Here is a 27,165-nt window from a genome sequence, read left to right as displayed (position 1 = left end):
AACAATAGAGATTAGTATAGGAATTAGAGAACAGGAACTCAACAGAGATAAAGGCAAAACTGCAAGCATTACTACTTTGAAAAGATTTGACAAGATTAACAAAATTGACAAGGCCTACATAGAAAGACCAAACAAACAAACAAACAAAAAAACCTATGTACACACAGAAGGTTTAAACTCCCAAAGTCAAGAATGAAAGGTCCCTGCTCAACCTATAAAGCTAACGAGAAAGAATTTAGATTTTAAAATAACTATTCCAAATCATTTTATAGCTTAGATGAAACGAACATATTTCTACAAACATGTAAAAGCAGACTGCAAATGGAAAACATGAATGATATGTAAGAGATTCAACAATAATTTTAAAACTTCTCGTAAAGAGATGTTTCAGTCTAGATGATTTCATGGGTGAATTCTACCAACTATCCATGAATTAAAACAGTCTTTCACAAACTCAACAAATAGAAGAGAACATTTCCAATTTTGAACCATTAAACCAATAATGTTCTAATAGCAGAAGTCAGCCGTGACAAGAAAGGTAACTACAGAGCACATCTCATGACTGCATATGTAGAGCTCTTCAGAGCTCACAAAGGCAGTTTCCTCCACAACCAAGTGAAGTATCCCCAGGTGAGGCTTACCTCAGGAATGCTTAGACAGCTCAACATAGAAAGGTCGATGTAAGATTAAGATACAGACGAGGAAAAACACAACTATCTCAATAGATACAACAGATCATCCCTGGGAAATCCTAGTTCCTTTCATGACTCCCTCCAAAAGAATCCACTCAACACCTAGGAATAGAAGGAACTTCCAACACAACTCTCACAGCTAGTATACTTGATGATGGAAGACTGGAAGTTTGCCTCCTCAAATCAGGAAAAAGACAAGGATGGATATCCTGGCCACTTCTGTTCAACCTTGCACCAGACCATCTAACCAAGGCAACTGGAAAAGCAGTAATAGCTACCAAGATTCAACATTTTTTTAAAAAAAGATTGAATATAGTTATGGATTCATTTAGTCCCATAAAGATATGGAAATGTTTCATCCCAACAAAAGACTGCATAGTTTTATTAAGATGTTGAAATTATGCAAAACTGTGTTTGAAGAAAAGGAGGAATGAAAGCCATCTCCAGTTGCAGGTGATATAGATACAATAAGAAATCCAGTAATAATATGGTTATAGCATATGAGTATTTCCAGAAATGTTGTAGTATATAGAATTAATACCAAAAAAAAGTCAGCTGCATTTTAGTATACTGTCAATATACAATCTTGATAAGAAAATTGGTGAAGCAATTTCTTTTAAAAATCACAAGAAAAATAATGAAATGTTTAGGAGTAGGTTCAACCAAAGTACCACACCTACACTGTGAAATTTCAATAGAAAAGTGTATGAGACATGCATAGATGGACAAATATCTCAGGTACACTGTTTTAATGTTCTTCTGATGGTACTTCCACACTAACCATCAGATCAATTCAGTTTTACGTTTTCATGTGAAAACTGATGGACATGAAGTTATTATGAGATTGCAGTGAAGTAATCGGAGTGTGACACCTGACAGGCCAGTGATGAACTACAGTGAATTCTGCTCTGGAGATGGTCTTATATGGAAATATGAGTTCATCAAAATCTAGGACTTTTCAAAGACTGAAACATTCCATCCTTTCAGGGAAGTCCTTAAAACAGAAAAAAAAAAATCTCAAAATAGTTTCAGGAAGTCCCTGAAACTGACCAGATCTACCCACCACCACCCTGCCTCCAAGAATAAACAGTAAAGCCTGCTGAGAGTCATCATCAGGGGAACAAAGCTGAAAAGGAAACTGGGAGCTAATCCAGCTGTCTGGAAGAAGCAGAGGCTGGCTGAGCTGCCTGAAGAGGTTTAGACCTACTGAGTCACTTGGAAGGCATACGCTCCAATCTGTTGAGCTACCTGTAGGCTGTGCAGTTTGCTTCAGATTCCTAGCTTTGTGAGCTGTCACCCATGCTGCGTTTGGCTTTGGTGACTCAGCTGTCTTTGAGTCCTTTCTGCTCCTTACCCATTGTACTGGCTGGTTTGGGGTGTCAACTTGACACAGGCTGGAGTCATCACAGAGAAAGAAGCTTCAGTTGGGGAGATGCCTCCACGAGATCCAGCTGTAAGGCATTTTCTCAATTAGTGATCAAGGGGGAAAGGCCTCTTGTGGGTGGGACCATCTCTGGGCTGGTAGTCTTGGGTTCTATAAGAGAGCAAGCTGAGCAAGCCAGGAGAAGCAAGCCAGTAAAAACATCCCTCCATGGCCTCTACATCAGCTCCTGCTCCCTGACCTGCTTGAGTTCCAGTCCTGACTTCTTTCACTAATGAACAGCAATGTGGAAATTTGTAAGCTGAATAAATCCTTTCCTCCCCAACTTGCTTCTTGGTCATGATGTTTGTGCAGTAATAGAAACCCTGACTAAGACACCCATATTCCTGTAAATAGCCCCAAGAAAGCTCATTGGACTTTGGTGGTATCCAGACTTTGGTCTGTTGTGGGAGTGTGTGTGTGTGTTGTTGTCTCCCTAAGTAAAGTTTTGTCTCACAGCAGTGTATATGTGTGTTTCTGTCTGTGTCTGTGTTTATATGTGTGGGGTATCTATGAAGGTCAAGAGAGGACATTGTATCCCATGGAGTTGCAGGCAGTTGTGTGTCACCCAAGTTGAGTGAAAGGATCAGAACTCCAGTCCTCTTCAAGCATTAAGTTCTCTTAACCTCTGACCCATCTCTCCAGCCCTGCAATGACAGTTCTTGAGTCAAGGACACACGAGAACAGTTGTCTTACTATCACAACACGTCATATTCATCCCATATTGATTTGAAGGATTTGTTCTTTTAGTTCATTTTATTCTATTGACTTTGTAAGTTGAGGCATCACACAACTACTGTAAGGAAGCTTTTCAGACTCTACAGCACAGAAGGGTCACTCTGAAGTCAAGGAGCCTCACTTAGGGTTTTGCACTTCCATTATTAATCACCTTTCTTATTGTCCTCTCCACCACACATTCACATACTCTGGAAAGAAAAACCAGGCCCTATCAACCAATCTTCCTACCAAGACCACATGGAGTCTCATGTCCAATGCATCATTCAGCTCTCATCGGAGAAATGTCTTTTTACAAAATATGTGGCAATTAGCCCAGAGACTCTCAACTGATTCTTGGGTGCAGAGAGTAAGAGGTTGAAGTGCTCACCTCTGAGGCTCAGAGATCTGCGAAGAAGAGGGTGGTGGAAAGATTCTAAGAAGTAACGGTGGTGAATGACTTCATAGAAAGAGTGTTTCCCACAAAGTCCTACCCTTAATTGAGGTGATTGGTATTTGATAATTGCTAAGGGAGGGAAAGGCAGTTCTCATTAATGGTGTGACACCCAGTGTTAACCCTGCCTTGGTCTTTCTGTAAAAGCATTTATTGAGACAATATGAGTCCAGATGTTTTTTTTTTTTCTATACTGGTTTTGCTGTATTGGTTTAAAGCATTTACAGAAGACACACATGATAGATTGTATGCTTTTCATTTCAGTTAACATTTACCTTTTCTGTCCCCCAGATACTTTATCTTCAAAACCTACAAGTACTGAAATTGAGAAATAACCCTATCAAAGAAATTCCTTCTGAAATCCATCTATTGACATACCTTAGGATTTTCTCCATTGCCTTTAATTATATTACAAAGCTTCCTGATGGGTAAGGTTGATCATCTGAGGGAGACACAGAACTAAATTATTTGTATTTATTTTTCTGTAGTCATAAATTATTTAGTAAAGTCTCAATTTCCCTTTTGAAAGTAGCTAGGAGAATTTTGATGACTTAAACATTCTCATTTTGCTATGATTAGCAGATTCATTTCTTAATATGGTATCCAAAACTGTCCTCCCAGCTACACAGAACACAGTATGGCTCAAATGAATACCCAATATAATGACCAGCAGTTCAGGTAAGAACCCGGTGCCTACCCATTGATGGTGCTTCTGAGAATAGAAAGCACTCACTACACTCGGAATTCAGAGCTGGAGTCTTTTGGTTTAAATACAAGGATGAGGGCCTAAGGGTCTGTAGAAAGACATTTGACTGTTGTGGCCCTCAGTGTTCTAATCTATAACCTAAGGAGATTAGCCTATCTGGTGACTAAGAGCCTTCTAAGTCTAGTAAGAATGCTGACATTTGCATATAAGATGGACTTCTCAAGTATGAAAACTCCCAAGGAAAAACTTACACTAAAACTTTAACCAATATACTTGTTCCAGTTAAGAGTATAACAAATTGAATGTAGTAGGTTAAGGGTGTCTGTGTGTATGTGTGTGTCTTTGAAAATGTGAAAGCTAGTATACATATCACAGCTGTATACATGCATGCGAACATACAGCACCTAAATAGGAATTCATAACAGATCATCTGTAATCATAATTACAGATTTTAAGTAGTCATAACTGTCACTGAAAATGTAATAATCCCTACAGGGACTAAAATTTGACTGTAATTAAAGAGTTAACATCTTTTTCAATGTTATGCATTGGCAAGATCTCATAAATCACTGGTCACGATAAAACGCTTCAGGCACTACTTTAAACACAGTAGTATTTCTAACACAAGGTGCTATGTTTCTATTAAACATCATCGGGTGTGTATGTGTACCAAAGGCAGATTTGCAGCATGGAATGGAAAACCTGACAGGAAAACTGTAATCATTTCAAAGACAGTTTGGAGCAGCATCTGACGTAACTGGAGATGTGTGGACAGTGAGAGCTCATCTAGAGAGAGGTGACATCACAGAAGACGAGGATGAACATAATGGAAGAACTGTCAGAGCAAGCAAGAGACTTGCTGCAGCGTGTCACGATTCTGGAAGCATCCTCTGAGACGAAGTGAATGCCCTGAGCCAAGCAATCTAGAGCCTTCCTGAGCCAGTTCTGCCCACCCCAGACGCATTCTGTACTCCTATTGTTAGTGTCTGCAGCAGTCCCCCAGATGCACGGTAGATATTACACTTTCAGTCTTGTGCTTCAGCAGATGTCTGTACACACACCTACTGGGCACTGCTGGGCTCACTCTCACTGTCTGCTAGGAAGATAGGCAAGTGGATGTAATTAACAACATAAACTTGCAGAGATGTGCACGGCAAACCTTGTAGACAGGAAAGGGTGACTTGGAACCCATTCTGCAGCATCAGAGTGAGTCCCTGGAACAGCAGATACCTAACTAAATGCAACGTTTAAGTTGGCTGCATCTCAGGAGTCAAGCAAAGGATCGTTGTCCTACGGGTGTTTCTTGAACAGATATATATGACCCATAGATAATGTAGGTTAGGAAATACAAACTGTTTGCTAAGTTTCGCAGCATACAGGGCAGAGCCAAATGGTGAGACATGAGCCTGGGATGGTAAATGGGTCTTTGTGATATAAGGGAAGGAATGTATACTTTATACAAGGGGCTGGCCACGGTGGGGCTTTCTACAGGACAGTGGTGGAGCCCAACTTCTCTATTAGGTCACTCTCGTGCCAGAATGAGTATGTGGGAACAAACCCGAATCCAAGGTCACTAGAGCTGGGGACTGTCAGAGTAGTTGAGGCTTTGTCCTTTGAGACATGAGCTTGTTAAATAACCCAGGCTAGCCCAGAAGTGGTGATGCTCCTGGTTAAATAACTCAGGCTAGCCCAGAAGTGGTGATGCTCCTGGTTAAATAACCCAGGCAAGCCCAGAAGTGGTGATGCTCCTGGTTAAATAACTCAGGCTAGCCCAGAAGTGGTGATGCTCCTGGTTAAATAACCCAGGCTAGCCCAGAAGGGGTGATGCTTCCACCTCAGCCTCCCAAGTGCTGGGATAACAAGCATGCACCACTGTGGCTGTCCTGCATCGTGTTTTCTACTGTAAAGCTGGGCTAAGATGCATTAAACTCACAGGAAAGTTCTATGCTGAAGAGAGGAATTCTGACTCATTGGTATATGCTAACTGAAATGAAGAAGGTTGTATATTTTACAGTAGATTGAGTTAAAAATGCTTTTACAAATTGAGATGCAATATGCTTGTCTCCAAATATCTTGTCGTAAGTTTAATTAAAAATACACATTAAGCACATCTCATACTCTAAACTTTCTATAATCTCAATATCACAGAATACATAGAACATAGTATACACATGTGGAAAATCTAGTTATATGTAGTATTTTCCCCACCATTAACAGCTATTATGTGACATGCACACACTGACTTAGAAATACTAGCCTTTAAGTCCCAAGTGCCCCTGAAATTTAGTGTAACACAACAAATAAAATCACAGTCTGTAATAGACATTTTGGTTGGAAGTGTCAGATTCCTACATCTTTTGGATACATGTGCACTCTTTCTAAAACAGGTATCTCAGGAGACACAGCAACACACTGCCCACCCATAGCTAAGAGGAAATCACAAGAGACCAGGGTGAAGGGAACACTTGGGCTATGCAAAGGCAGCCAGGCACAGCAACCAAAGGCCAATGAGCTGACCCTTTCATAGGGGGATGATGGAGACAGAGAAATACAACAGAGAAGTCCAGTCAGATGAAACCCAAGTGATCAGAGACAAAGGCGCAAAGGGACTTTATGGCCTGCCTGGGCTACATTTCAAGAAATGAAATGGATTGTCGTTTTCTGTTATGACTTGTCTGAATTTTTTGCTTAAGCTTTTTAAATGCTGGCGCTATTCTCCCTCAGCTATGTGACCTGAGTGAGTAAGTTTTCTAAAAAATACGATGGGGTTGGTTCTTGCACTGTATTTTTCCCATCCCTAGCTGGATCTTTCTGGTTGCAGGAGATCCATATGCCACAGCTGAGAAGGCACAGTGGTCCCCAAGTGTCATAGATGCTGGAAGACTAGCAAGCCACCCAGAGCCTTGACGGCAGTTTCTATTGGGAAGGTTAGAGAAAGTGCACTTGATTTCAAGAACACTACAAAACCCAAGAGAAAACATCTTGTAAATTCTTCCAGTTATTTCTAAAACATTTTCATTTCCCCTGACCTATATTTCTACAACAAAATAAAACGTCAGAGTGTTGGAAGTCCTTTTGTTTTTTCTTTTATTTTTTTATTTTTTTTAAATTTATTTTTATTAGGTATTTTCCTCGTTTACATTTTCAATGCTATCCCCAAAGACCCCCATACCCACCCCCCCAATCCCCTACCCACCCACTCCCCCTTTTTGGCCCTGGGGTTCCCCTGTACTGGGGCACATAAAGTTTGCAAGTCCAATGGGCCTCTCTTTGCAGTGATGGCCGACTAGGCCATCTTTTGATACATATGCAGCTAGAGACAAGAGCTCCGGGGTACTGGTTAGTTCATATTGTTGTTGTTTTTTCTTTTATTAAAAGTAGATTTTTTTCACATACTATATCCTAATTATAGTTTCCCCTCACTCTCTACTCTTCCCACTTCCTCCTCACCACACATCACCTCTAATCTGAATCTACCCCCTCTCTGTCTCTCATTAGAAAACAGGCTTCTAAGGTATAATAATAAAATAGAATATAGTAAGATAAAATAAAAACTAACACATGGGAACTGGATAAGACAGAAAAAGAGAAGGAAAAGAGCACAAGAGAAGGTACAAGAATCAGAGACCCATTTGTTTGCACACCGAAGACTTCCATAAAACCACTACACTGGAAGCCATAATATATATGCAAAAGATCTGGTACAGACCCACGCAGGCTCTGTGCACACTGTCTCTGTCTCTGTGACTTTTGCGCATGTTGATTTGAGGGCCTTGTTTCATAGGTGTCTTTCATCCCTTCTGGCTTTTATATTCCTCCCCCACCCCCCACCTCTGCTACTGGGTTCTCTGATCTCTGAGGGGAGGGATGTGATAGAGACTTCCTCTTTAGGCTGACTGAGCCGAGGTCTCTCACTCTGTTCATATTGTCCAGCTGTGGGTCTCTTTTTTCCCATTTCCCATTTCTTTTTTTCCATTTCCCATTCTCGATTTGTTCCCATCGGCTACAGGAGGGAGCTTCTCTGATGGTGCCTGAGCCAGGCACTGATCTATGAGTATAGCAGAATGTCATTAGGAATCAATTTATTGCCATGTTTCTTTAGTAGAACAGTAGTACTTGGGTTTACCCTGGGTCCCTGGGCTATCTGGTCTCAGGCTGTTGGCCACTGAAGCAGTGCTGGGTATGGGTTCCATCTTGTCTACGAGGCCTTTAGTCACATCAGATATTGGTTGCTTATTCCTACAAGCCTTGTGCCACCACTGCAATAACGTACCTTGCAGGCAAACACCATTGTTGATCAAGGTGTGTTGCTGTGTTGGTGGGGTTCATATTTACCGTTTGGTACCTGGGTGAGAGTAACGTCAGTATCTGTTAAGTCCACCATTTGATTTATAATATCATTTAGCATCAGCATTCCTTTATCTTCCTTCTGCATGACTTGTCTATTGGTGAGAGTCAGGTACTGAAGTCTCCCACTATCAGTGTGTGAGAGTCAATATGTGATTTAAACTGTAGTGCTGTTTTTCTACATGTTAAGAATGTTAAGAATTGGGCTGGAAAGATGGCTCGGTGGTTAACAGCCCTGACTGCTCTGCCAAAGGTCCTGAGTTTAATTCCCAGCAGCCACATGGTGGTTCACAACCATCTGTAATGGCATCTGATGCCTTCTTCTGGTGTGTCTGACAGCTACAGTGTACTCATATAGATAAATAGATGAATAGATAGATAGATAGATAGATAGATAGATAGATAGATAGATAGATAGATAGGTAGGTAGGTAGATAGATAGATAGATAGATAGATAGATAGATAGATAGATAGATAATTCTTTTAAAGGTGTAATAGCTTTAATTTTAAAAAATGGTAAGAATTGAAAAGTCATCTTGGTGAGGAGTATGTCTTTCCCTGTCTTTTGATTAATTTTAGTTTGAAATCTATGGTACAGCAGCTTGCTTCTCAGATTCATTTGCTTGGAATATCTTTTTTCTAACCCTTTATTCTGAAGTAATATCTATTCTTGATGTAACTGTGTATTTCTTGGATGCAACAGAAGGATTTTTTTTCTTTTTTTGGTTTTTCAAGACAGGGTTTCTCTGTGTAGCCCTGACTGTCCTGGAACTCACTTTGTAGACCAGTCTGGCCTCAAACTCAGAAATCCACCTGCCTCTGCCTCCCAAGTGCTGGGATTAAAGGCATGCACCACCATGCCTGGCAGAAGGATTTTTTTTAAAAAATATGACCTTGACTGCCCTTGTGTTTCAATGTGCTCTTAGTGGGTTTTTCTTTGATAAGTCTGTAGTATCTTTTTCTATTTCCTCTGATTGGTTTTAGTTTGAAGCCTCTCTTATCAGATATTAAAAATGGCTACATCAATTTGCTTCCGAGGACCATTTGCTTGGAATATCTTTTTCTAACTGTTTATTCTGATGTAATGTTTGGTGTGATGTCTCTTTTATCAGAAGTTTTGTTTGGCTAGTCTAGTTTGCTTCTTAGATCTATTTGCTTAGATAACTTTTTCCATCCATTTACCCTAAGGTGATATCTATCCTTGATATTAAGGTGTGTTCCTTGGAAGCAAAGAAGGGTGGATTCTGTCTTCACATCAATTCTGTTAGTCTGTGTCCTTTTATTGGGGAAATGAGACCATTGATGTGAGATGTCAATAAGCAATTTGTTGATTTTTAAGTGTGTCTAATCCTTTAGGTTGGAGTTTTCCTTTTTTTTTTTTTTTATCCTTTCCTTGTGAGTAAAGATTTGCAAATAGATATTTCTTAAATTTGGTTTTATCATGGAATATCTTTTCTTCATCTATTATGATTGAAAGTTTTGCTGAATATAGTAGTCTAGGGTGGCATTTATGGTTTCTTGAGTCTGTAGAAAATCTGTCCAGGCCTTTTTAGCTTTAAAGTCTCCATTGAGAAGTCAGGTGTTATTCTAATAAGTCTTTATATATTACTTGGTCTTTCCCCCTTGTACCTTTTAATATTTTCTCTTTGTTCTTACATTTAAGTGTTTTGATTATTATGTGTCAACAATGCATATTTTTTTCTAGTCAGCTCTATTTAATATCCTGTATGCTACTTTGTATATGTGTGTCCTGTTGTGTACTTTGATAGGCGTCTCCTTCTTTAGGCTAGAAAAAATTTCTTCTATGATATTGTTGAAAATATTTTCTGTACTTTTGACCTGGGTTTATTCTCCTTTGTATATTCCTATTATTCTTAAAGTTGGTTTTTTTCATAGTGTCCCAGTTGGTATCTCATTTCTTCAATTGTGTCTTCAATGCCTGAGATTCTCTCTTCTGTCGCTTGTATTTTGTTGGTGAGGCCTCTGAGGTTCCTGTTTGAGTTCCTAAATTTTTCATTTCCAGATTTCCCTCAGTTTGGATTTTCTTTACTGATTCTATTTTTACTTTCAGATCTTAAAATGTTTTATTCATTTTCTTCTTCTGTTTGTTGGTATTTTCATAGATTTCTTTAAAAATAAATATTCTTTAAAATATTTGTTCATTTCTTTAAAGACCTCTACCATATTCATAAGGTTATTATAAGTTTTTTTTCTTGTGTTTCAGCTATATTGCAATACTCAGGGCTGCTGCAGTAGGGTTGCTGGACTCTGGTGGAGACATATTCTCCTGACTGTTACTAATTGTGTTTTTATGCTGGCATCTAGGTATCTAAGGTTTGGAAAGACTACAATTCTAGGTGTTGATATTTGATCTTGTTTTCGTTGGGTGGGTGATTGCCTCAAACCCCACCACCCAGTTTTTATTTCCTCTCTAGTTCTTAGAAGAATGTGGTAGCTATGTGTTGCCTGGTAGGAAATTCTGCTGGAATCCTGATAGGTGTGGCCACTGAGGTTTCCAGATAAAATGTGTTTCTAGGTATTAGGATCTGACACTTAGGAATGGGAATGGGCTAGAGGGATCTACAGGAGGGAGGAAAATAGGGTGATCCACCAGGATCTACTGAGAGTGAAGAGAGGCCACAACAAGTAGTCTCCTCCAGAGCCATGGATGAGCCTGAAAGATTGAATTTGGAGGATTCAAGAGAGGGATGAAGATCTGCTACTAGCCTACCTACTTCCCTGACCAGATTAGCCTGTGGGTTTCCAGGGAATTCTTGCTGGCGTTGGTGGCTGGGATAATAGGATAAATGAGGGGTAGGAAGTATGAAGGAGAAGATCTCTGTGCTCCACTGATGGCAGAGAGGAACTTCCTAAGGCAAAAAAGTAAAATATGATCTTAAGTTTAAAAAACTTAGAGTAGATGCTACCAACATTTTCTTTACTGGAGTGAGAAGGAAGTTGGGGGTTGACCACTGAATCAAACAGGGTTGTCTTACAGTTTCCAAATCAATCTCAACAGTTTCTCAGAGAGAGGGCGTTTGGATTAACCGGGGCTCATTCACTTCTGATTTATTCATACATTGGATAGATAGAAATAAAAGATGTAATTTCTGGTCTCCAGAACCTCATAGTTGTACAATAGGACAGGGGCCAAGAAGCAAGCCGACACTCAGAAGTATCCTTTCTTCCAGGTGAAAGGATTTGCAGAAGAGTTCTGTGCAAGAGGTGACATTTGTCTTAAGATTTCAAATATGAGAAGAAAATGACCAAAGAGTCAAATTTGGGCAGGTGCAGCATGGCATTTGCAGATATGTAAGAGTTAGTAATTAGGATACTTTTAGCAAATAAACAGTGGATCGTAGGGTATTATGGGATAGGGGATGACAGGCAACTCAGGAAAGCAGTCAAGGGTGGGACCCTGAAGATCTTCATCTGCCATGCTGAAATAGTGGGGGGGTGAGTTAAATCCTGTGCTCACTGTGCCTTAGGCATGCAAGTAATATGAGAAGAGGCAGATTTTGAGGATAGTATACACAGTTGGGGGAGGGGGGCCTTAGCTGTTCAATTCTAGCCTCCAAAAAAGTGGTTTCTATTTGCATCCTATAGGAAACAGATTCACAATGCTGTGGTTGTGTGTCATACATCCATTACATCTTTTAGTTCTTTCTTTGATCATTTAACATGACGGGAAGAAAAATCAAAGGTATTTCACTAGGAAAGCCATAATACACTTGGGTTGAACAGAGATCCCAAAAGTCCACGTCCACCTAAATTCTCAGAATGTGACCTTACTTGTAATTTTAATATGTAAATGCAGTTTGTCGAATTAAATGGGATCAATCCTGAATAAGGGCAGGCCCTGAATCTACTGACTGGTGGAAGGAGACCCTGTGAAATAAGAGACAGATGCTGCTGCAAGTCAGGGGCAGGCTGGGACGTCAAGGAATCCTGGGAAGCTAGGAGAGACATGAGAGATGCTGTGGAAAGCCTCCAGAAGGACCCAATAGTGGGATGCTGGAGGTGTGGCTCCTGAACTGTGGGATGGTGTGGTCCTGCGGTTTCTGGCTACCCAGAATGCAAGCAAGAAACAAATGTAAAGGCCAAGAAAAACCTTCAGATGATAAAGGTTCTTGGTTATCTTTTGTTAACTGAGGCTTTTCCACACCAAAGGATGTCAGCCCAGGCTTCAGAGACAGCAGCACCGTTTTCAGAAGTGTTTGTGGAATGAATACTACCTGCAATGAAGAGAGGCTGACGCAACTCTCAGTGTGGTGGGAAAATGTTTAACTTGCAGATGTCTTATTTCCGGTGACAATGGTCTCTTCCATAACTCACTATTCTTTCTGTTTAAGGTTATTTTGCCTGAATTATCTTGAGGAGCTCGATGTTTCCTACAATGAAATTGAAAATATTTCAAATGAAATCCAGAAACTCAGGTATTTGTAAAGCAGTAGATACACAGAAAATGACTATCGCATTAAGAATGTGTGGTAACAATAATGACAGAGACCTTACTCTTTTCATCTGTTTTAGTCAATGTGAATATAATTTGTGAATTGTGGGGTTTTACTTTCAAATGTAATTTGAATATCTAGTATGTAGTTTCTGCAAGATGTATTTCCAATGATATTTTAAAAGTAAAATAGAATAACCTTTTATTTTAGTTCACTTTCTGGTATGTGTATATATATATATATATATATATATATATATATACATATATATATATATATATATATATATATATATGGTTCTTATACATTTCAATGTCATTACACACACACACACAGAGTCAAGTTCTTTTACAAATTAACAAAAGCCTTGAATTCACCTGTGTCCTATATTGTTTTGAGACAGGATCTCACTATGCCTCCTTGACTGACCTGCAATTCACTATGTAAACCAGGCTAGCCTCCAACTCACAGAGATCTGGCTGCCTCTGCATCCTAAGTGCTGGGATTAAAGGTGTGCACCACCTTGCCTGGCTCTGTGTCTTACTTCTACTATGAGTTTACAATAATAACTAATAGAAAAGATGTTTTGTTATAAACTTTAAGATGGTTTTATATGTACTTGCCACAGCACACACAAACACAAACTTGACACATTAATTGCAGTCGTCTTGAGTTATACAAAATCTTTGTTGGCAATATTTATTTTTTATTTTAGAACATATTACATGGGCTAGAGAAATAGCAGAGTGGTTAGCAGCATTTGTTCTTCTTCCATAGGACCCAAGTTCAGTTTCCAACACACACACTGGGTAGCTCACAACTGCCTGAAATGCCAGTTCCAGCATCTGATGCCCTCTACTGGCCACTAAGGGCACTGTACACACATGGTACACACACACACACACACACACACACACACACACACACAAACGGGTGCACGCGTGCACACACACACAAATATAAATGATGAAACTAAAATCTAAAACATATACTCTTAATCATTCAAATATTTTAACATATTTTAAATTGCATATCTGTCTGTGTATCTATGTGAAATTTTGTGCATGTGAGTACAGGTGCCTAGGGAGGCTGGAGACACTGAATTCCCTGAATTCCCTGGAGTCTCAGGCTTCAGGTAGCCTGTGTGCTGGAAGTGGAGCTTGGTGCTGTTAGCTGCTGAACCATCTATCTTCCCAGCCTCTCAAATCTTATTGTATGCCCTTCACAGCAGTTTGTGATTCACTTAACTTCTGTAATAACTTTCTCCAAGTAATTCATAATTATATTTCTACACATAATATTTCTTTTATTTCCAATATCATCTGATTGAGGTAAATACAGAATAGGAAAGATGTATGATTTTGGACTAATTTTCAAAATCAAGCTATGTAGCCAAATTCCATTATTAGTTCTCACTGGTTAATGGAATGCAGTCATATCTTAAAAAAAAAAAAGATGTCTTCCTCTGGTTTTCTAATGTTTCTACCAATTTTTTAAAGTTTCGTTTGGTCATCCTTATATTTTACTAGGACCATCCAGCCTATGCACAGCTGTTATAATCAATATAGTTCACTTCTCTGTGTGTCTACTTTACCATGCACCTGTTCCTTTCTTGTTGGTGACATGTGCAGGATACTCTTCCCCACCCCACCCCCACCTCCATCTCCCCCTGCTTTATCCATTTTGGAGCTTGACTGACCCTGCTCACCTAATCAGTTACTGGCTCCCTTTACATTTCCAGATGTGCCCTTTCCTCTTGCAAATGTGACAGCTCTGAAGTGGGCTTAGGGAGTCAGGATTTCTCGGGCTTAGATTCTAGCTGGTGTTGTAGGCATGCCAGGCATCAGGTTCCTCAGCTCCCAGGCAGCAGCAGGGTAATGGCACATCTGGGCACATCTGGGCTGAGGTTTGAGGTGTCTCCTTCGAGGTTCCTTGCAGCCTTTCTCCTGGGTTTATCGCAGGCTTCCACCCGCCTCTTGCTGTTTCTCCCCATCCACTACTCTCATCTTGCTCTGGAGCTGACACTCTGCTGTCAGTATTTTGTATCTGCCCTTCCTTGTTAACCCACTCAACCCATACTACTGAAAACAACCAAGAAGAATTCACTGAAGAGAAGCCCTTTACCAGGCCTGATGGTCAAACATCATGCAAGGAAACACAAGAGAGTGTCTGCCCAGCGGATCATCTGAGCCTGAGCACCCTGCTTATACAGCCCCAGAAGGGACATTTGCAACAGTCACAGTCATTTGTTTGGGACAATCACATCACTGCCTCTTAGCACCAGACATGGCAGCATGCAGCATCCTTTTGCCGCACTGTTGGTGGAAATGTTTCATCTCTTGCATAGACTTCAGCAAGGCTTGAGAGAGCAAAAAAAAAGCTAGTACAAACTATTTTAAACAGACCTGGCTGAGTCTGCACCTAAACCAGGGTCATCACCCAAGATCATCCTGTATCGCCTCAGAGTCTGTGGGATGCCCAGATGGCTGATTGGGGTGATTGGCTGCCTATATGGCAGCCAGCCATTTTGGTCCAGGTGCTCAGGGCAGCGAGAGGTCAACAGCTGCTAAGTAGTCAATCTTCCCCTTTTCCAACATCTTTCCTTAGAGCAGCGGATCTCAACCTGTGGATTGCTACCTGCCTGGCAAACTTCTATCTCCAAAACTCTTTACATTAAGATTTATAATAGTAGCAAAATTATAGCTATGAAGTAACAACAGAAATAGTTTCATGGTTGGGGATCACAACATGAGGAACTGTATTAAAGGGTCACAACATTGGGAAGGTTGAGAACCACTAACCTAAAGAAACACAAAGATAAGAAGTACTTGCAATGTACACTTAAAATGACATCATTACCACTAATCCTGACTTCAAGTTTCTTAACCATGCTTAAAACTCTCCCATCACTGTAAGGGGAGACAGAGTACCCTTTCTTCTAACCCATTCTCACCTCACAGGTCAGAAGGGGCAAAAGGGGTCTTCTCAAAGCTTCATTTATATAAGGGAATTTATCCCATTTGTGAGAGCTCTCCCTCAAAACCTAATCATTTCCTAGAGGCTCTACCTCTAAATATCTTGGGAGTAGGGCATTCAATGTAAGACTATAGAGGCATTCTGAGGTGCTGCCTCCTCCGACCTCACCTCCATCCCATGGTGGAGATACATGCCTCTAGCCAGCTCTTTCATCATGGTCTCTCCAGACATGTTCTTAGTCATGCTTCAGCCTGCCTGCAGGAGTTCCTCCTCTACTCTCCCCATTTCCACATCCTGGTGCAGACCCAAGGTATCCCTAGTTCTGTCCTGCTGCCCCTCAACCTTTCCAGCTAGCCCATCCCCAGTCCTTTATGTCACACACGGACCCACAAAACAGTCTCTAATAAGGACCCCCACGACCACCACACTTCCAGAGGATCCAGAGAAGACAACAGCACCCAAACAACAGAATATCTGCCCAACAAAACACATCGTGACATTTACATCAAGACACACTTCCAATATTCTTACACGCGTTCACGCGACCGGCCAGGAAGAACACAACAAACCGGAATCTTCTGCGGCAAAGCTTTATTGCTTACATCTTCAGGAGCAAGAGTGCAAGAGAGCAAGAGCTCTATTGCTTACATCTTTAGGAGCAAGAAGCAAGAGCCAGAGCAAGAGCTCTATTGCTTACATCTTTAGGAGCCAGAGCGCAAGAGCGCAAGAGTGCAAGAGCAAAAGCAAGAGAGCGAATGGCAAAACCCCGTCCCTTTTAAGGAGAATTATCCTCCGCCTAGGACGTGTCTCTCCCTGATTGGCTGCAGCCCATCGGCCGAGTTGTCGTCACGGGGAAGGCAGAGCACATGGGGTGGAGAACTACCCTTGGCACATGCGCAGATTATTTGTTTACCACTTAGAACACAGGATGTCAGCGCCATCTTGCAACGGCGAATGTGAGGGCGGCTCCCCACACAATATCATAACTCCAGATGCCTTGATCCCAGTGCAGAAAGCACAAACATGGACATCCAAGACCATGCACCTCCTTCAAAAGCCAGCAACCCTATTGCAATATTCCTTGAGAAAGGCAATTTAGATGAAGCACAAAATATGGACTTCAAAATAGCAATTTTGACTATGCCCAAGGACCTTAAAGAGCATATGAATGTTCAAGCAAGGACCTTACTGAAGACCGTGAATACGAAGAACCAATTGCATGGAATAGCAAAAACAATGTCAAGACCTGCAGGTAGAATCTGACAAAGAAATGGAATCACTGAAAAAACAAATCCAAATTGAAATAAAACTAGAAACAGAAAAAGTTAGATGTCAAACAAAACCCTTAGTGATAAGCCACACCAACAGACTATAAGACATGGAAGAGAAGTTTTCATGTGTTGAAAGCAAGGTAGAAGAAATGAATAGATCAGTTAAATAAAATGGTACGATTTAAAAAAAATCCAGGCTTCCTATAGTTTCATAAACTATTGATGTAATATTTAGCTTCCCTGGAAATGTATGTAGATTTCAAAGTGCATAAAGCAGTAATCTGTGGCTTCCTTGCTAATATAAATCACTCTAGTTGAACCTCCTATGTCCTATTGAACATAGTGTAGTTATTGTGTAATTATTTCTTACTAACTGAATGTAATGTACAGATTTTCAACAGCATAGATCAACTGATATTCAAGCTACAGATAAAATAAAAGCAATTAATTTAAAGAAAAATCCAGGCCTAAAATACCCTGGAAATCTGGGAGATTTTGAAAAGACAAAAATCTATGAATAATTGGTATAGAGGAAGAAGGTGGCCAGAGGCACAGAAAATATTTTTAAACAAATCACAGAAGAAAATTTCCCCAATCTAAAGATAGAAATGCTTATCAGAGTACAAGAAGCTTATCTGACACCAGCTAGACAGGAGCAGAATATTAGTCCCCCATGACACAGAGTAATCAAAACACTAAGTGTACAGACTGGAACAATAGCTTAAGATGTTATAAGCTGCAAAGTGGTGGCGGGAGGTGAGTCACATTCAAAATAGGTTAAGTAGAACAACATCTGACTTTTCTTTTTTCTCAGATATTTTCTTTATTTACATTTCAAATGTTATCCCCTTTCCTGGTTTCCCCCTCAGAAATCCCTATCCCATCCCCACACCCCTGCTTCTATGAGGGTATTCCCTTACCCACCCACCCACTCCCGACTCCCTGCACTGGTATTCCCTTACCTGGGGAATTGAGCCTTCACAGAACCAAGAAGGACCTCTCCTCCCATTGATGCCCAAAAAGGCCATCCTCTGCTACATATGTGGCTAGAGCTATGGGTCCCTCCATGTGTACTCTTTGGTTGGTGGTTTAGTTCCTGGGAGCTCTGGGGCGGTCTGGTTGGTTGATGTTGTTGTTCTTTCTATGTGGTTGCAAAGCCCTTCAGCTCTTTCAGTCCTTTCTCTAACTCCACCATTGGGCACCCCATGCTTAGTCCAATGGTTGGCTTCGAGCATCTGCCTCTGTATTTGTAAGGCTCTAGCAGGGCCTCTCAGGAGACAGCTGTATCAGGCTCCTATTAGCATGCACTTCTTGGCATCCTCAACAGTGTCTGGGCTTGGTGACTGTATATGGGATGGATCCCTAGGTGGGGCAGGCTCTGGATGGCCTTTCCTTCAGTCTCTGCTCCACACTTTGTTTCCATATTTCCTCCTGTGAGTATTTTGTTCCCCCTTCTAAGAAGCACTGAAGCACCCACACTTGGGTCTTCCTTCTTCTTGAGCTTCATGTGGTTTGTGAATTGTATCCTGGGTATTCCGAGCTTTTGGGCTAATATCCACTTATCAGTGAGTCCATTCCATGTGTGTTCCTTTATGATTGAGTTACCTCACTCAGGATGATATTTTCTAGTTCCATCCATTTGCCTAAGAATTTTATGAACTTACTGTTTTTAATAGCTGAGTAATACTCCATTGTGAAAATGTACCACATTTTCTGTATCCATTCCTCTGTTGAAGGACATCTGGGTTCTTTCAAGCTTCTGGCTATTATAAATAAGACTGCTATGAACATAGTGGAACATGTGTCCTTATTACATATTGGAGCATCTTCTATGTATATGCCCTGGAGTGGTATAGCTGGGTCCTCAGGTAATACTATGTCCAATTTTCTGAGGAACCAACAGACTGATTTCCAGAGTAGTTATACCAGCTTTCAATTCCACCAACAAAAAAGGAGTGTTCCTCTTTTTCCACATCCTCACCAGCATCTTCTGTCACCTGAGTTTTTAATCTTAGCCATTCTGACTGGCGTGAGGTAAAACCTCAGGGTTGTTTTGATTTGCATTTCCCTGATGACTAAAGATGTTGAACATTTATTTAGGTGCTTCTTGGCCACTAGAGATTCCTCAGTTGAGAATTCTTAGCTCTGCATGCCATTTTAATAGGGTTATTTGATTCTCTGGAGTCTAACTTCTTGAGTTCTTCATATATATTGGACATTAGCCCTAGGGTCTGAAAGCCATAAAGGCTTGGAAGGTCATTTTCCAAACTTGAGAAGAGAAGACCATAAATGGCGGCACAGACTACAACAGCCATCAAAACTATCAATCATAACAACAGAAAAAGAAAACATCTATGATAAAACTAAGCTTAAGTCATTTCTATCTTTGAAACCAGCTCTACAGAAGACATCAGTTGCAAAACTTTAGTTTGAAGAAGATAACTCCAGACGACACAAGGAATAAATAATTCAAGTAAATCAAGAAAAGTTGGAAAAATGCCCACACAACAACAACAACAAAATAGCAGAAATCATTGAACACTGTTCACTGATAATTCTCACTTTTAGTGCACTCAATACCCCCATAAAGGGGCACAAAGTAGCAGGATGGATAAGAAAACAGGATCCATCTTTCTGTTACATCCAAAAGATGCACCTCACTTTGAAGACTAGGCCTCTCCTCGAGGTAAAAGGTATTTCAAGCAAACTGATCAAAGAAGCAAGCAGGCATAGCTATTTTAATATCTGACAAAATAGACATCAGATACATTAATTGGAAGATGTAGGGAAGGACACCACATACTCATTATAGAAAAATCCACCAAAAGTAATAAAGAAGCTGTAATACACACTGAAGGAAAGACAGCATCTTCAAAAAAAGTTATGTTTATTAAACTGGATGGCTGTATACAGAAAATTTTAAATAAATACATATTTAGCATCGTGTAAAAAACCTCAATTCCAAATGGATCCACATATAACCTTTGATGGGTAGCTTTATGTCAACTTGAAACAAGCTAGCGTTAGTTGAAGGAGGGAACCTCAACTGATAAAATGCCTCCATAAGATCTGACTCTAAGGCATTTTCTTAACTATTTATTGATGGAGAAGATCCATAACATTGTGGGGGTGCCATCCCTGAGATGGTTGCTCAGAATTTTCTGAGAAGGAAAGCTGAGCAAGCGATGACAAGCAAGCTAGTAAACAGCATCCCCAAAGGAGTGCTCCTGTCGCCAAGTTCCTGCCCTGTTTGCGTTCCTGTCCTAACTTCCTTCAATGATGAACTGTGATGTGGAAGTGTGAGTTAAATAAACCCTTTCCTCCCCAACTTGCTTTTTAAATCATGGTGTTGCATTGCATCAAGAGAAACCCTAACTAGGACATAACCTGAACCTGACGTAGGAGAAAGAGGGGAATAGACTTGAACTCATTGGTACTGGAAGGGAATTTCTGAATAACACACTGCACACATACACTAAGACAAAAAACTGATCAACTGGGACCTCATGAAGTTTATATGGGAAAGGACAGCAGTCTGATGAAGAAGTCTATATAGAATAGGAAAATATCTACCAATTATGCATTTGATAGAGGGTTAATGTCAGCTATATATGAAGTAATAAAACAAACAGACAAAAACCCTGAACATAAGGAAAGCAAAACAATTATAAAATGTGGTGCAGAGCTAAGCAGAAGATGCCTCAAAAGATGAAACCCAAATGGTTGAGAAACTTAAAGAAATGCTCAACATCCTTAGCCATCAGGGAAATGTGAATTAAAACTACTTCGAGATTCCATCTTACACCAGTCAGAGTGACCAAGATCAATAAAACAATGACAGCATGTGCTGCTAGTGGGAAAGGGAACAGTTATATGTTTTGGGGGAGGGGTGAAGTGCAAACTGGTATATCCACCATGGAAATGAGTGTGGTTGTTCTCAGGAAGTTGGGAATCTATGTGCCTAAAGCTGAAGATCCAGATACACTGCTCTTGACGGTATACCCATGGACTCTATGTCCTGCTGCTAATACCCCTTATCCATGGTCACTGCTGCTCTATTCGTAACACCCAGGAACTGGGAAAAACCTAGATGTCCATCAACCGAGGAAGGCATAATGAAAACGTGGCACATTTACAACAACAGAACATTATTTGGCTGTAAAGAAAAATAAAGTGATAAAATTTGCAGGTAAATGGATAAGAGTTAGGAAAAATTGTCCTGAAAGAGGTAACCCAGAGCCAAAAAGACAAATATTGTATGTTTTTCTCATATGTGGATATTAGCTCTTAAGCTTCAATATATGTGCTAAAATCCAAATAACCGCAGATGTAAGTACTTAGTAAGGGACTAGTGTGGAGGAGAGGCTCTCCCATGAACTGGGAAATAGAATAAAGCTTTCTGGAGGATAAAGTGGAAACAAAAATAGTATTAAGTAATAGGGGATTAAAGAGAAGGGTCATGGAGGTTTATGGAGGGAGACAACTAACACTAAAGATCACTTGAAAAACCATATGCCTCAGTACAGGGGGATGCCAGGGCCAAAAAGTGGGAGTAGGTGGGTAGGGGAGTGGGCAGGGAGGGAATGGGGGACTTTTGGGATAGCATTGGAAATGTAAATGAGGAAAACACCTAATAAAAAATATTAAAAAAGAAGAAAAAAAGAAAATGCACACACAGTTTCCTATAAGCTAATCTGATGGAAACAATTCCTTGGTTGAGAATTCCTCTAAGTGGGCCCAGTTTTTGTTAAGCTTACAATAAACTGACGAGCAGAAATTTAAAAAAAAAAGAAAAAGAAAAAGAAAAACCATATGGAAGCTTATTACTTAGAAGCTTCCTAAAATACATACATATAGAGAAGAAATCTAAATGGACTCATCAAATAATGGGGGAGACAATGCTCCAAGCTATCTTATTCCACCAACTAAAGCATCCAGTGCCAGGAATGAGTTACATCTTGTTGAGTCATTAGTCAAAGGGGTCACATGAAAACTCCCCAAACATCACAGGTTATTGCCATGGTTACTGGTTGCCTTCCACAAGGCCCTATTGTCGAAGACAAGGTTTATATATTTGAGGACAATGCTTCATGTACCTTAGAGAAGTCGAGCTGGTGCCTAACTAGAAGCGTCCCCCCTACTGACTAGGATTCATAGTGTAGAAAGTGCTCGGCACTCTACTAGAAGAGAAAAGTAATCACAAAACCAGCTACAAACACCGTGGCCAGCAGTGAGCTGCCCGAAAGATGATACTGGCATAATAGTGGCACAAATGTTATGGAAGTAACCAACCACTTTTGTCTTGGATTTAAGGTCTACTCCATGAAATAAAACCCATACATGATGCTGCTAAACTGATCAAGAAGCTGAGACCAGATAGGTTATGATGACATTCTGCTAAACCCATAGATCAGTGCCTCACTCAGCCATCCACAGAGAAACCTTTCTTGCAGTAGATGGGAACTAACAGAGAGGTCCAAAGCTACACAATGTGTAGAGAGTGGAAGACTTTGGAGCACTCAATCCTAAATGGGATGTCTTCATGAAACCCTACCCCTCAAAGCTCAGGGATCTAGCCAGAAGAAGCAGTAGAAAGATTGTAAGACCCAGAGATGCTGGATGGTTCCAAGGACATTGTATCTTCCAGACACAGCAGGATGGATGCACATATGAACTCAGAAACAGGCTGCACGCACAAGACCTGCACAGGTTCAAGCCAGAGTTCAGTCACTGAGAGTGGGAATGTGGGATGTGGGGCTTCATTGCTAACCAATAATTATTTGAAGGTGATACCTGCTGGCAAAGGGAAAATCAGTGTTTTCCAATGGAATCTCATTGGGCATAGTAACTACATCCCAGGGCAGGCTCCATGCTTGCGAGCCATCACAAAATAAACTGCATGGTTTTGCTTTGGGTTTGTTGTTGTTTGGAAGGGATCTCGTGTGTGTGTGTGTGTGTGTGTGTGTGTGTGTGTGTGTGTGTGGTGTGTACTTTTTGTTTTGTTTCAGTATTTTTGTCTTATTTTGCCCTTTGGCTCTGTGGTTTTTATTTTTGTGTTTGTGGTTTGTTGTTGTCGTTTAAGAGAGAAATAAAAAAACAAAGATGGGTTGGGTTGTTGGTAGGGAGGTGGGGGGAATCTGGGAGAAGTTAGGATAGGGGAAGGAACATGATCAAAACATATTGCATGGTAAATTTTTAATTTAAAAAAGATGATAGAAAGTGCAGAAATGTTCAGATCCCAGCAGGGCTCTGCTGCTGACTCCAAGGCATGTGTCTCGTGTAAAGGGAACATGACAGCATCCATTTTTTGTCCTTCAGGACAACATAAGAGCTTGGGATTTTCCTTGCACTTAGCTGGCCACAAAAGGTACAGTCGTAAAGCTGTATTTGAAGAGCTACCCAGTCTCTTTATTTGAAATACTCCCCCCTACTTTGATCATATATTACTTTTGTCAGCAAGAGGTAGCATTAGAGAAACCTAGTTTGGGGCGAAGGCTATGTGAGCCTAGACTGTCAAGGGGAGTTCAGAAGCCCTGCTCCACCACCTTGAGTCCACATGCCAGCCTGTTCACTGGGAAAGCATTTGACAATGGTTTGATGTCTGTATGTCTTTCGTGAACAGGAACATTTCTGTCTGCTTTCAGCACTCATTAGAAAAGAGAAAAGGGACTGCAGAAAACACCCCAAGGCAATGAGAGAGAACAGTCACATCTATTCTCTTTGAATAAAGGGAGAAGGACTATTAGAAACAATTGACACAGTGAATTGACACAGTAAGGGGACCCAGGTGCCAAGGGGACAACCTGTAACATAGCAGTCTATCTTGAGGTTATATATTTCACTGCTTTTATTAAGCATTAATGAAAACTCATGTAGTCCAGGTTGTCTTTAAAAACTTTTTTCCTTGGAACACAGGGCCCCCAATGGAGAAGCTAGAGAAAGCACCCAAGGAGCTGTAACCCTATAAGTGGAACAACAATATGAACTAACCAGTACCCCCAGAGCTTGTGTCTCTAGCTGCATATGTAGCAGAAGATGGCCTAGTCGGCCATCACTGGGAAGAGAGGCCCCTTGGTATTGCAAAATTTATATGCCACAGTACAGGGGAATATCAGAGCCAAGAAGTGAGAGTGGGTGGGTAGGGGAGCAGGGCAGAGGGAGGGTATAGGAAACTTTCAGAATAGCATTTGAAGTGTATATGAAGAAAATATCTAATAAAAATAAATAAATAAATAAATAAGTAAATAAGTAAGTAAATAAATAAATAAATAAATAAATAAATAAAAGAAAAAAACCTCTTTTTTCCTGCATGTCACCACATTGTGTTTATGTGGTGTGACACTGCTTAGTTCTCCTGAATTTATGGATATTTCTTTTTCCACAGTGGTAATAGTTTGCAAAGGCCCCCCTCAACTGCATGCATAAGCTGATTTGTTCCCACAAATGCACCTCTTTGCATAATAAAATCGCAACATTGTTTTTATAAGGAAATTCTCTTGATTCTAAGAAAATATTAAAAAGAATGTTATGGTGCCAGGTTTCAAGGACACCAGTACTGAAACTCAAGTGAATATTATAAATTGCATGATTATCTTGTAAACTATGGTTTTCTTATGTACAGATCACTTGAAAAACTGATTGTTGATGGGAATCCCATAACGTCTTTTCCACCTGGGATTTTGAAGCTTAACTTGATCAAATTACAAATTGAAAATACATTCACTTGTTCTCAGTTTTGGTTAGAGAGTTCCTGGAATGACCCCCAACAACTTACTCAAATTTGCTCCTTGTTCCTTGTTAAAAATAAACTGTTGGATTACATCCCAGATGCAGTTCGGAAGTCTCTTAAAAGGTGAGTGACTTCTAACATGCTTCCTATCAAAGCACATCCCTTACGTATTTTACTAACACACCACAAACACACACACACACACACACACACACTGGCATGCACCTTTACACACAGTTCATTTACCCATTCTTGTCTTGCAGGTATACTAATGGAGTCTAAATCAGTCCCATTTTATAATATTCTCCAGTTATTGCTGAAGTTCATTGAGAACAGTGTGTTGCTGAGATGGTGCATGGTTTCTATGCATCTGTTAGTTAAATTTCCTTTAGGAATTACTAAGGACATACAAGCGACTCCCTTTGAAAACTGTCTAGTCCCATGGGACCGGCTTTGCTCCATTCTGAGATGTTCCATCAGGACTAGATAAGACTTCCTTTATTTTTTTACACCATGAATCAGTAAGCAATTAGGGCTTTGTTACTTAACCTCAAGACCAGGGTTCTTAGGGTCCACTCAAGGTTGTCCGCTATGTCTAGGTGTTACATAACTATTTTGATTATTTATGTCAAAATAAATCATTATTTCTGGGTTGTATGGATGGTACAAATATTTATAGTATGTCTAAGTAAAATGCTTTACCAATACTCAATAAAGACATTGCTATAGCATAATTTTGATCTCGATGATCTCTCAGAGGACCCTAGCTAAAGCCTCTATCTAAGGTGCAATTACTGGAAGGTTAGAAACCTTTAAGAGGAGGGGTCTAGTGAAAGATTCATAGGCCATGCGAGCATGCCCTTTAAGGGAACTGCGGAATCCTAGTTTCTTTTGCTTGTTGGCCATAAGTGAGTGGCTTTGCTCTGCCACCGACACCCACCATGATATGTTTCAGTGATCTTATATTCACACAGTATTCACAAAGGCTTGGATTTAATCCCCAGGACCTCAAAAGAAGAGGGGGACCCGCTGCTTCACTTTTATAATGCACTGTGCACACATACCTTGGCTTTAGAAAATGGGACCCTTGCACACATATCTAACCTGTTGTTCCATTGGAGTAGGATTTAAACTTTGACTTAGTAGTAAGTGCCTTATCTAGATGGAAGCTCAATAAAAACCAAGCATGGAGTTTTATATTAGTGGAAACTCAAATGTCTACCTGATGTTTCTTCTTTCTCAGCACATCTGAATGTGATTGGTGCCATGGTCCCAAGTTTGGTGAAGGTTTCCGCATCATCCGATCCTGCGATATCTTTGGAGTATCACATGTCCCCATTATGTTCCATGTCTGCTCCTCTACTTGCTATCGGGACATCAGGGAAACCAGCTTTGTTTTAGAAGGTTTCCCTAGTAGAAGAATAGCTCTACATATGGACTGGGTAAAAGAGAGCAAAGTCAGCAATGTCTCGTTCTATTTGTAAAACCCACAAATATTTCTGTATAAGTAATTCACCTCTTAGAGCACGGGTTCTGCAAGGAGGGACCCATGGTTCTTCTCTGCTGAGTTCTCTCTGATCCTCCTCCTCACGAAAGCCTGATTGTTAGAAATCGGTGCTGAGCTCTGACTCAAGGAGTAGGAAAGGCCTTTGGAGTTCAGTAGGGACCTTGAGAAGTTCCTGGAGAACACGTTTATAGTAAAGGGGGGGGGGGGTTCAAAACATTTGCCAAAAGAACTGCATCTTATACTTTGTCTTTTCATGGACCTATATTCAATGACAGGCTAGCAGCTTGAAGCCATTATGGGGAACTATGTTGCACGAGGCCACAAAGTTATGTGTCCAGGTACTAAATGTTAGCTCGTGCACCCTCCTCAATGCCAACCGGCTGGTTTTCTTCTGAGAATAAAAGATTAATTGCAAACTGACTTTTAGCCTTTTGAATAGTTTTCCCTGCTTCTTAGAAAACTAATATAATCTTTATTGATAACCTTGGCTTATATCCCACGGAACTGAGACTGACTCCATGGGCCAGCAATGAATTTACCATAGTCTTCAATGATAGCCAAACAAGAAAGCAGAACCCAAGGACACTGTAAAGCAATGGTCACCTAAAGTGGAACTTGAGGCTTTACGAATTTATTTTGAAAGCTTGAGAGATGACAAGTGCAAGTTAAGAGCACTTGTTGCTTTTGGAGAGGACCCAGATTCCGTTCCCAGTACCCACATAGTGGCTCACCCATAACTCTAGATCCAAGGAATCTAATGCCTTCGTCTGACCTCTGTGGGCACCAGACATGCATGTCGTCCACATAGATACATGCAGGCAAAACACTCATACATATAAAACTGATTTAAAAAAAAAGTTTAAGAATTTACTTTGTTCAAAAGAAGGTATGGTGG

The 27,165-nt window shown here is 40.5% G+C and overlaps 1 protein-coding gene across 4 annotated transcripts in view; it reads left to right on the top strand.

Annotated features, from left to right (window-relative positions):
* The window catches only part of Lrrc63 (leucine rich repeat containing 63), a 46,660-nt gene extending 19,970 nt beyond the window's left edge, over window positions 1-26,690 (top strand). For 3 of the 4 annotated variants that reach the window (XM_006519546.1, XM_006519545.1, NM_027581.1), the window contains exons 7-10: window positions 3,572-3,708; window positions 12,686-12,769; window positions 24,656-24,886; window positions 26,007-26,690. In XM_006519546.1, coding sequence (XP_006519609.1) covers window positions 3,572-3,708; window positions 12,686-12,769; window positions 24,656-24,886; window positions 26,007-26,247 — 693 coding nt within the window. In that variant the 3' untranslated portion in view covers window positions 26,248-26,690. Of the gene's footprint in view, window positions 1-3,571; window positions 3,709-12,685; window positions 12,770-24,655; window positions 24,887-26,006 lie in introns of those variants that run through there. The other variant, XM_006519548.2, reaches the window with a different exon arrangement.
* The last annotated feature ends 475 nt before the right edge of the window (window positions 26,691-27,165 follow it).

Source organism: Mus musculus, chromosome 14 (genome assembly GCF_000001635.26).
Source record: "Mus musculus strain C57BL/6J chromosome 14, GRCm38.p6 C57BL/6J".
In the NCBI taxonomy this organism is placed as follows: Eukaryota; Metazoa; Chordata; class Mammalia; order Rodentia; family Muridae; genus Mus; species Mus musculus.
This window is presented reverse-complemented; position numbering and strand designations above follow the sequence as displayed.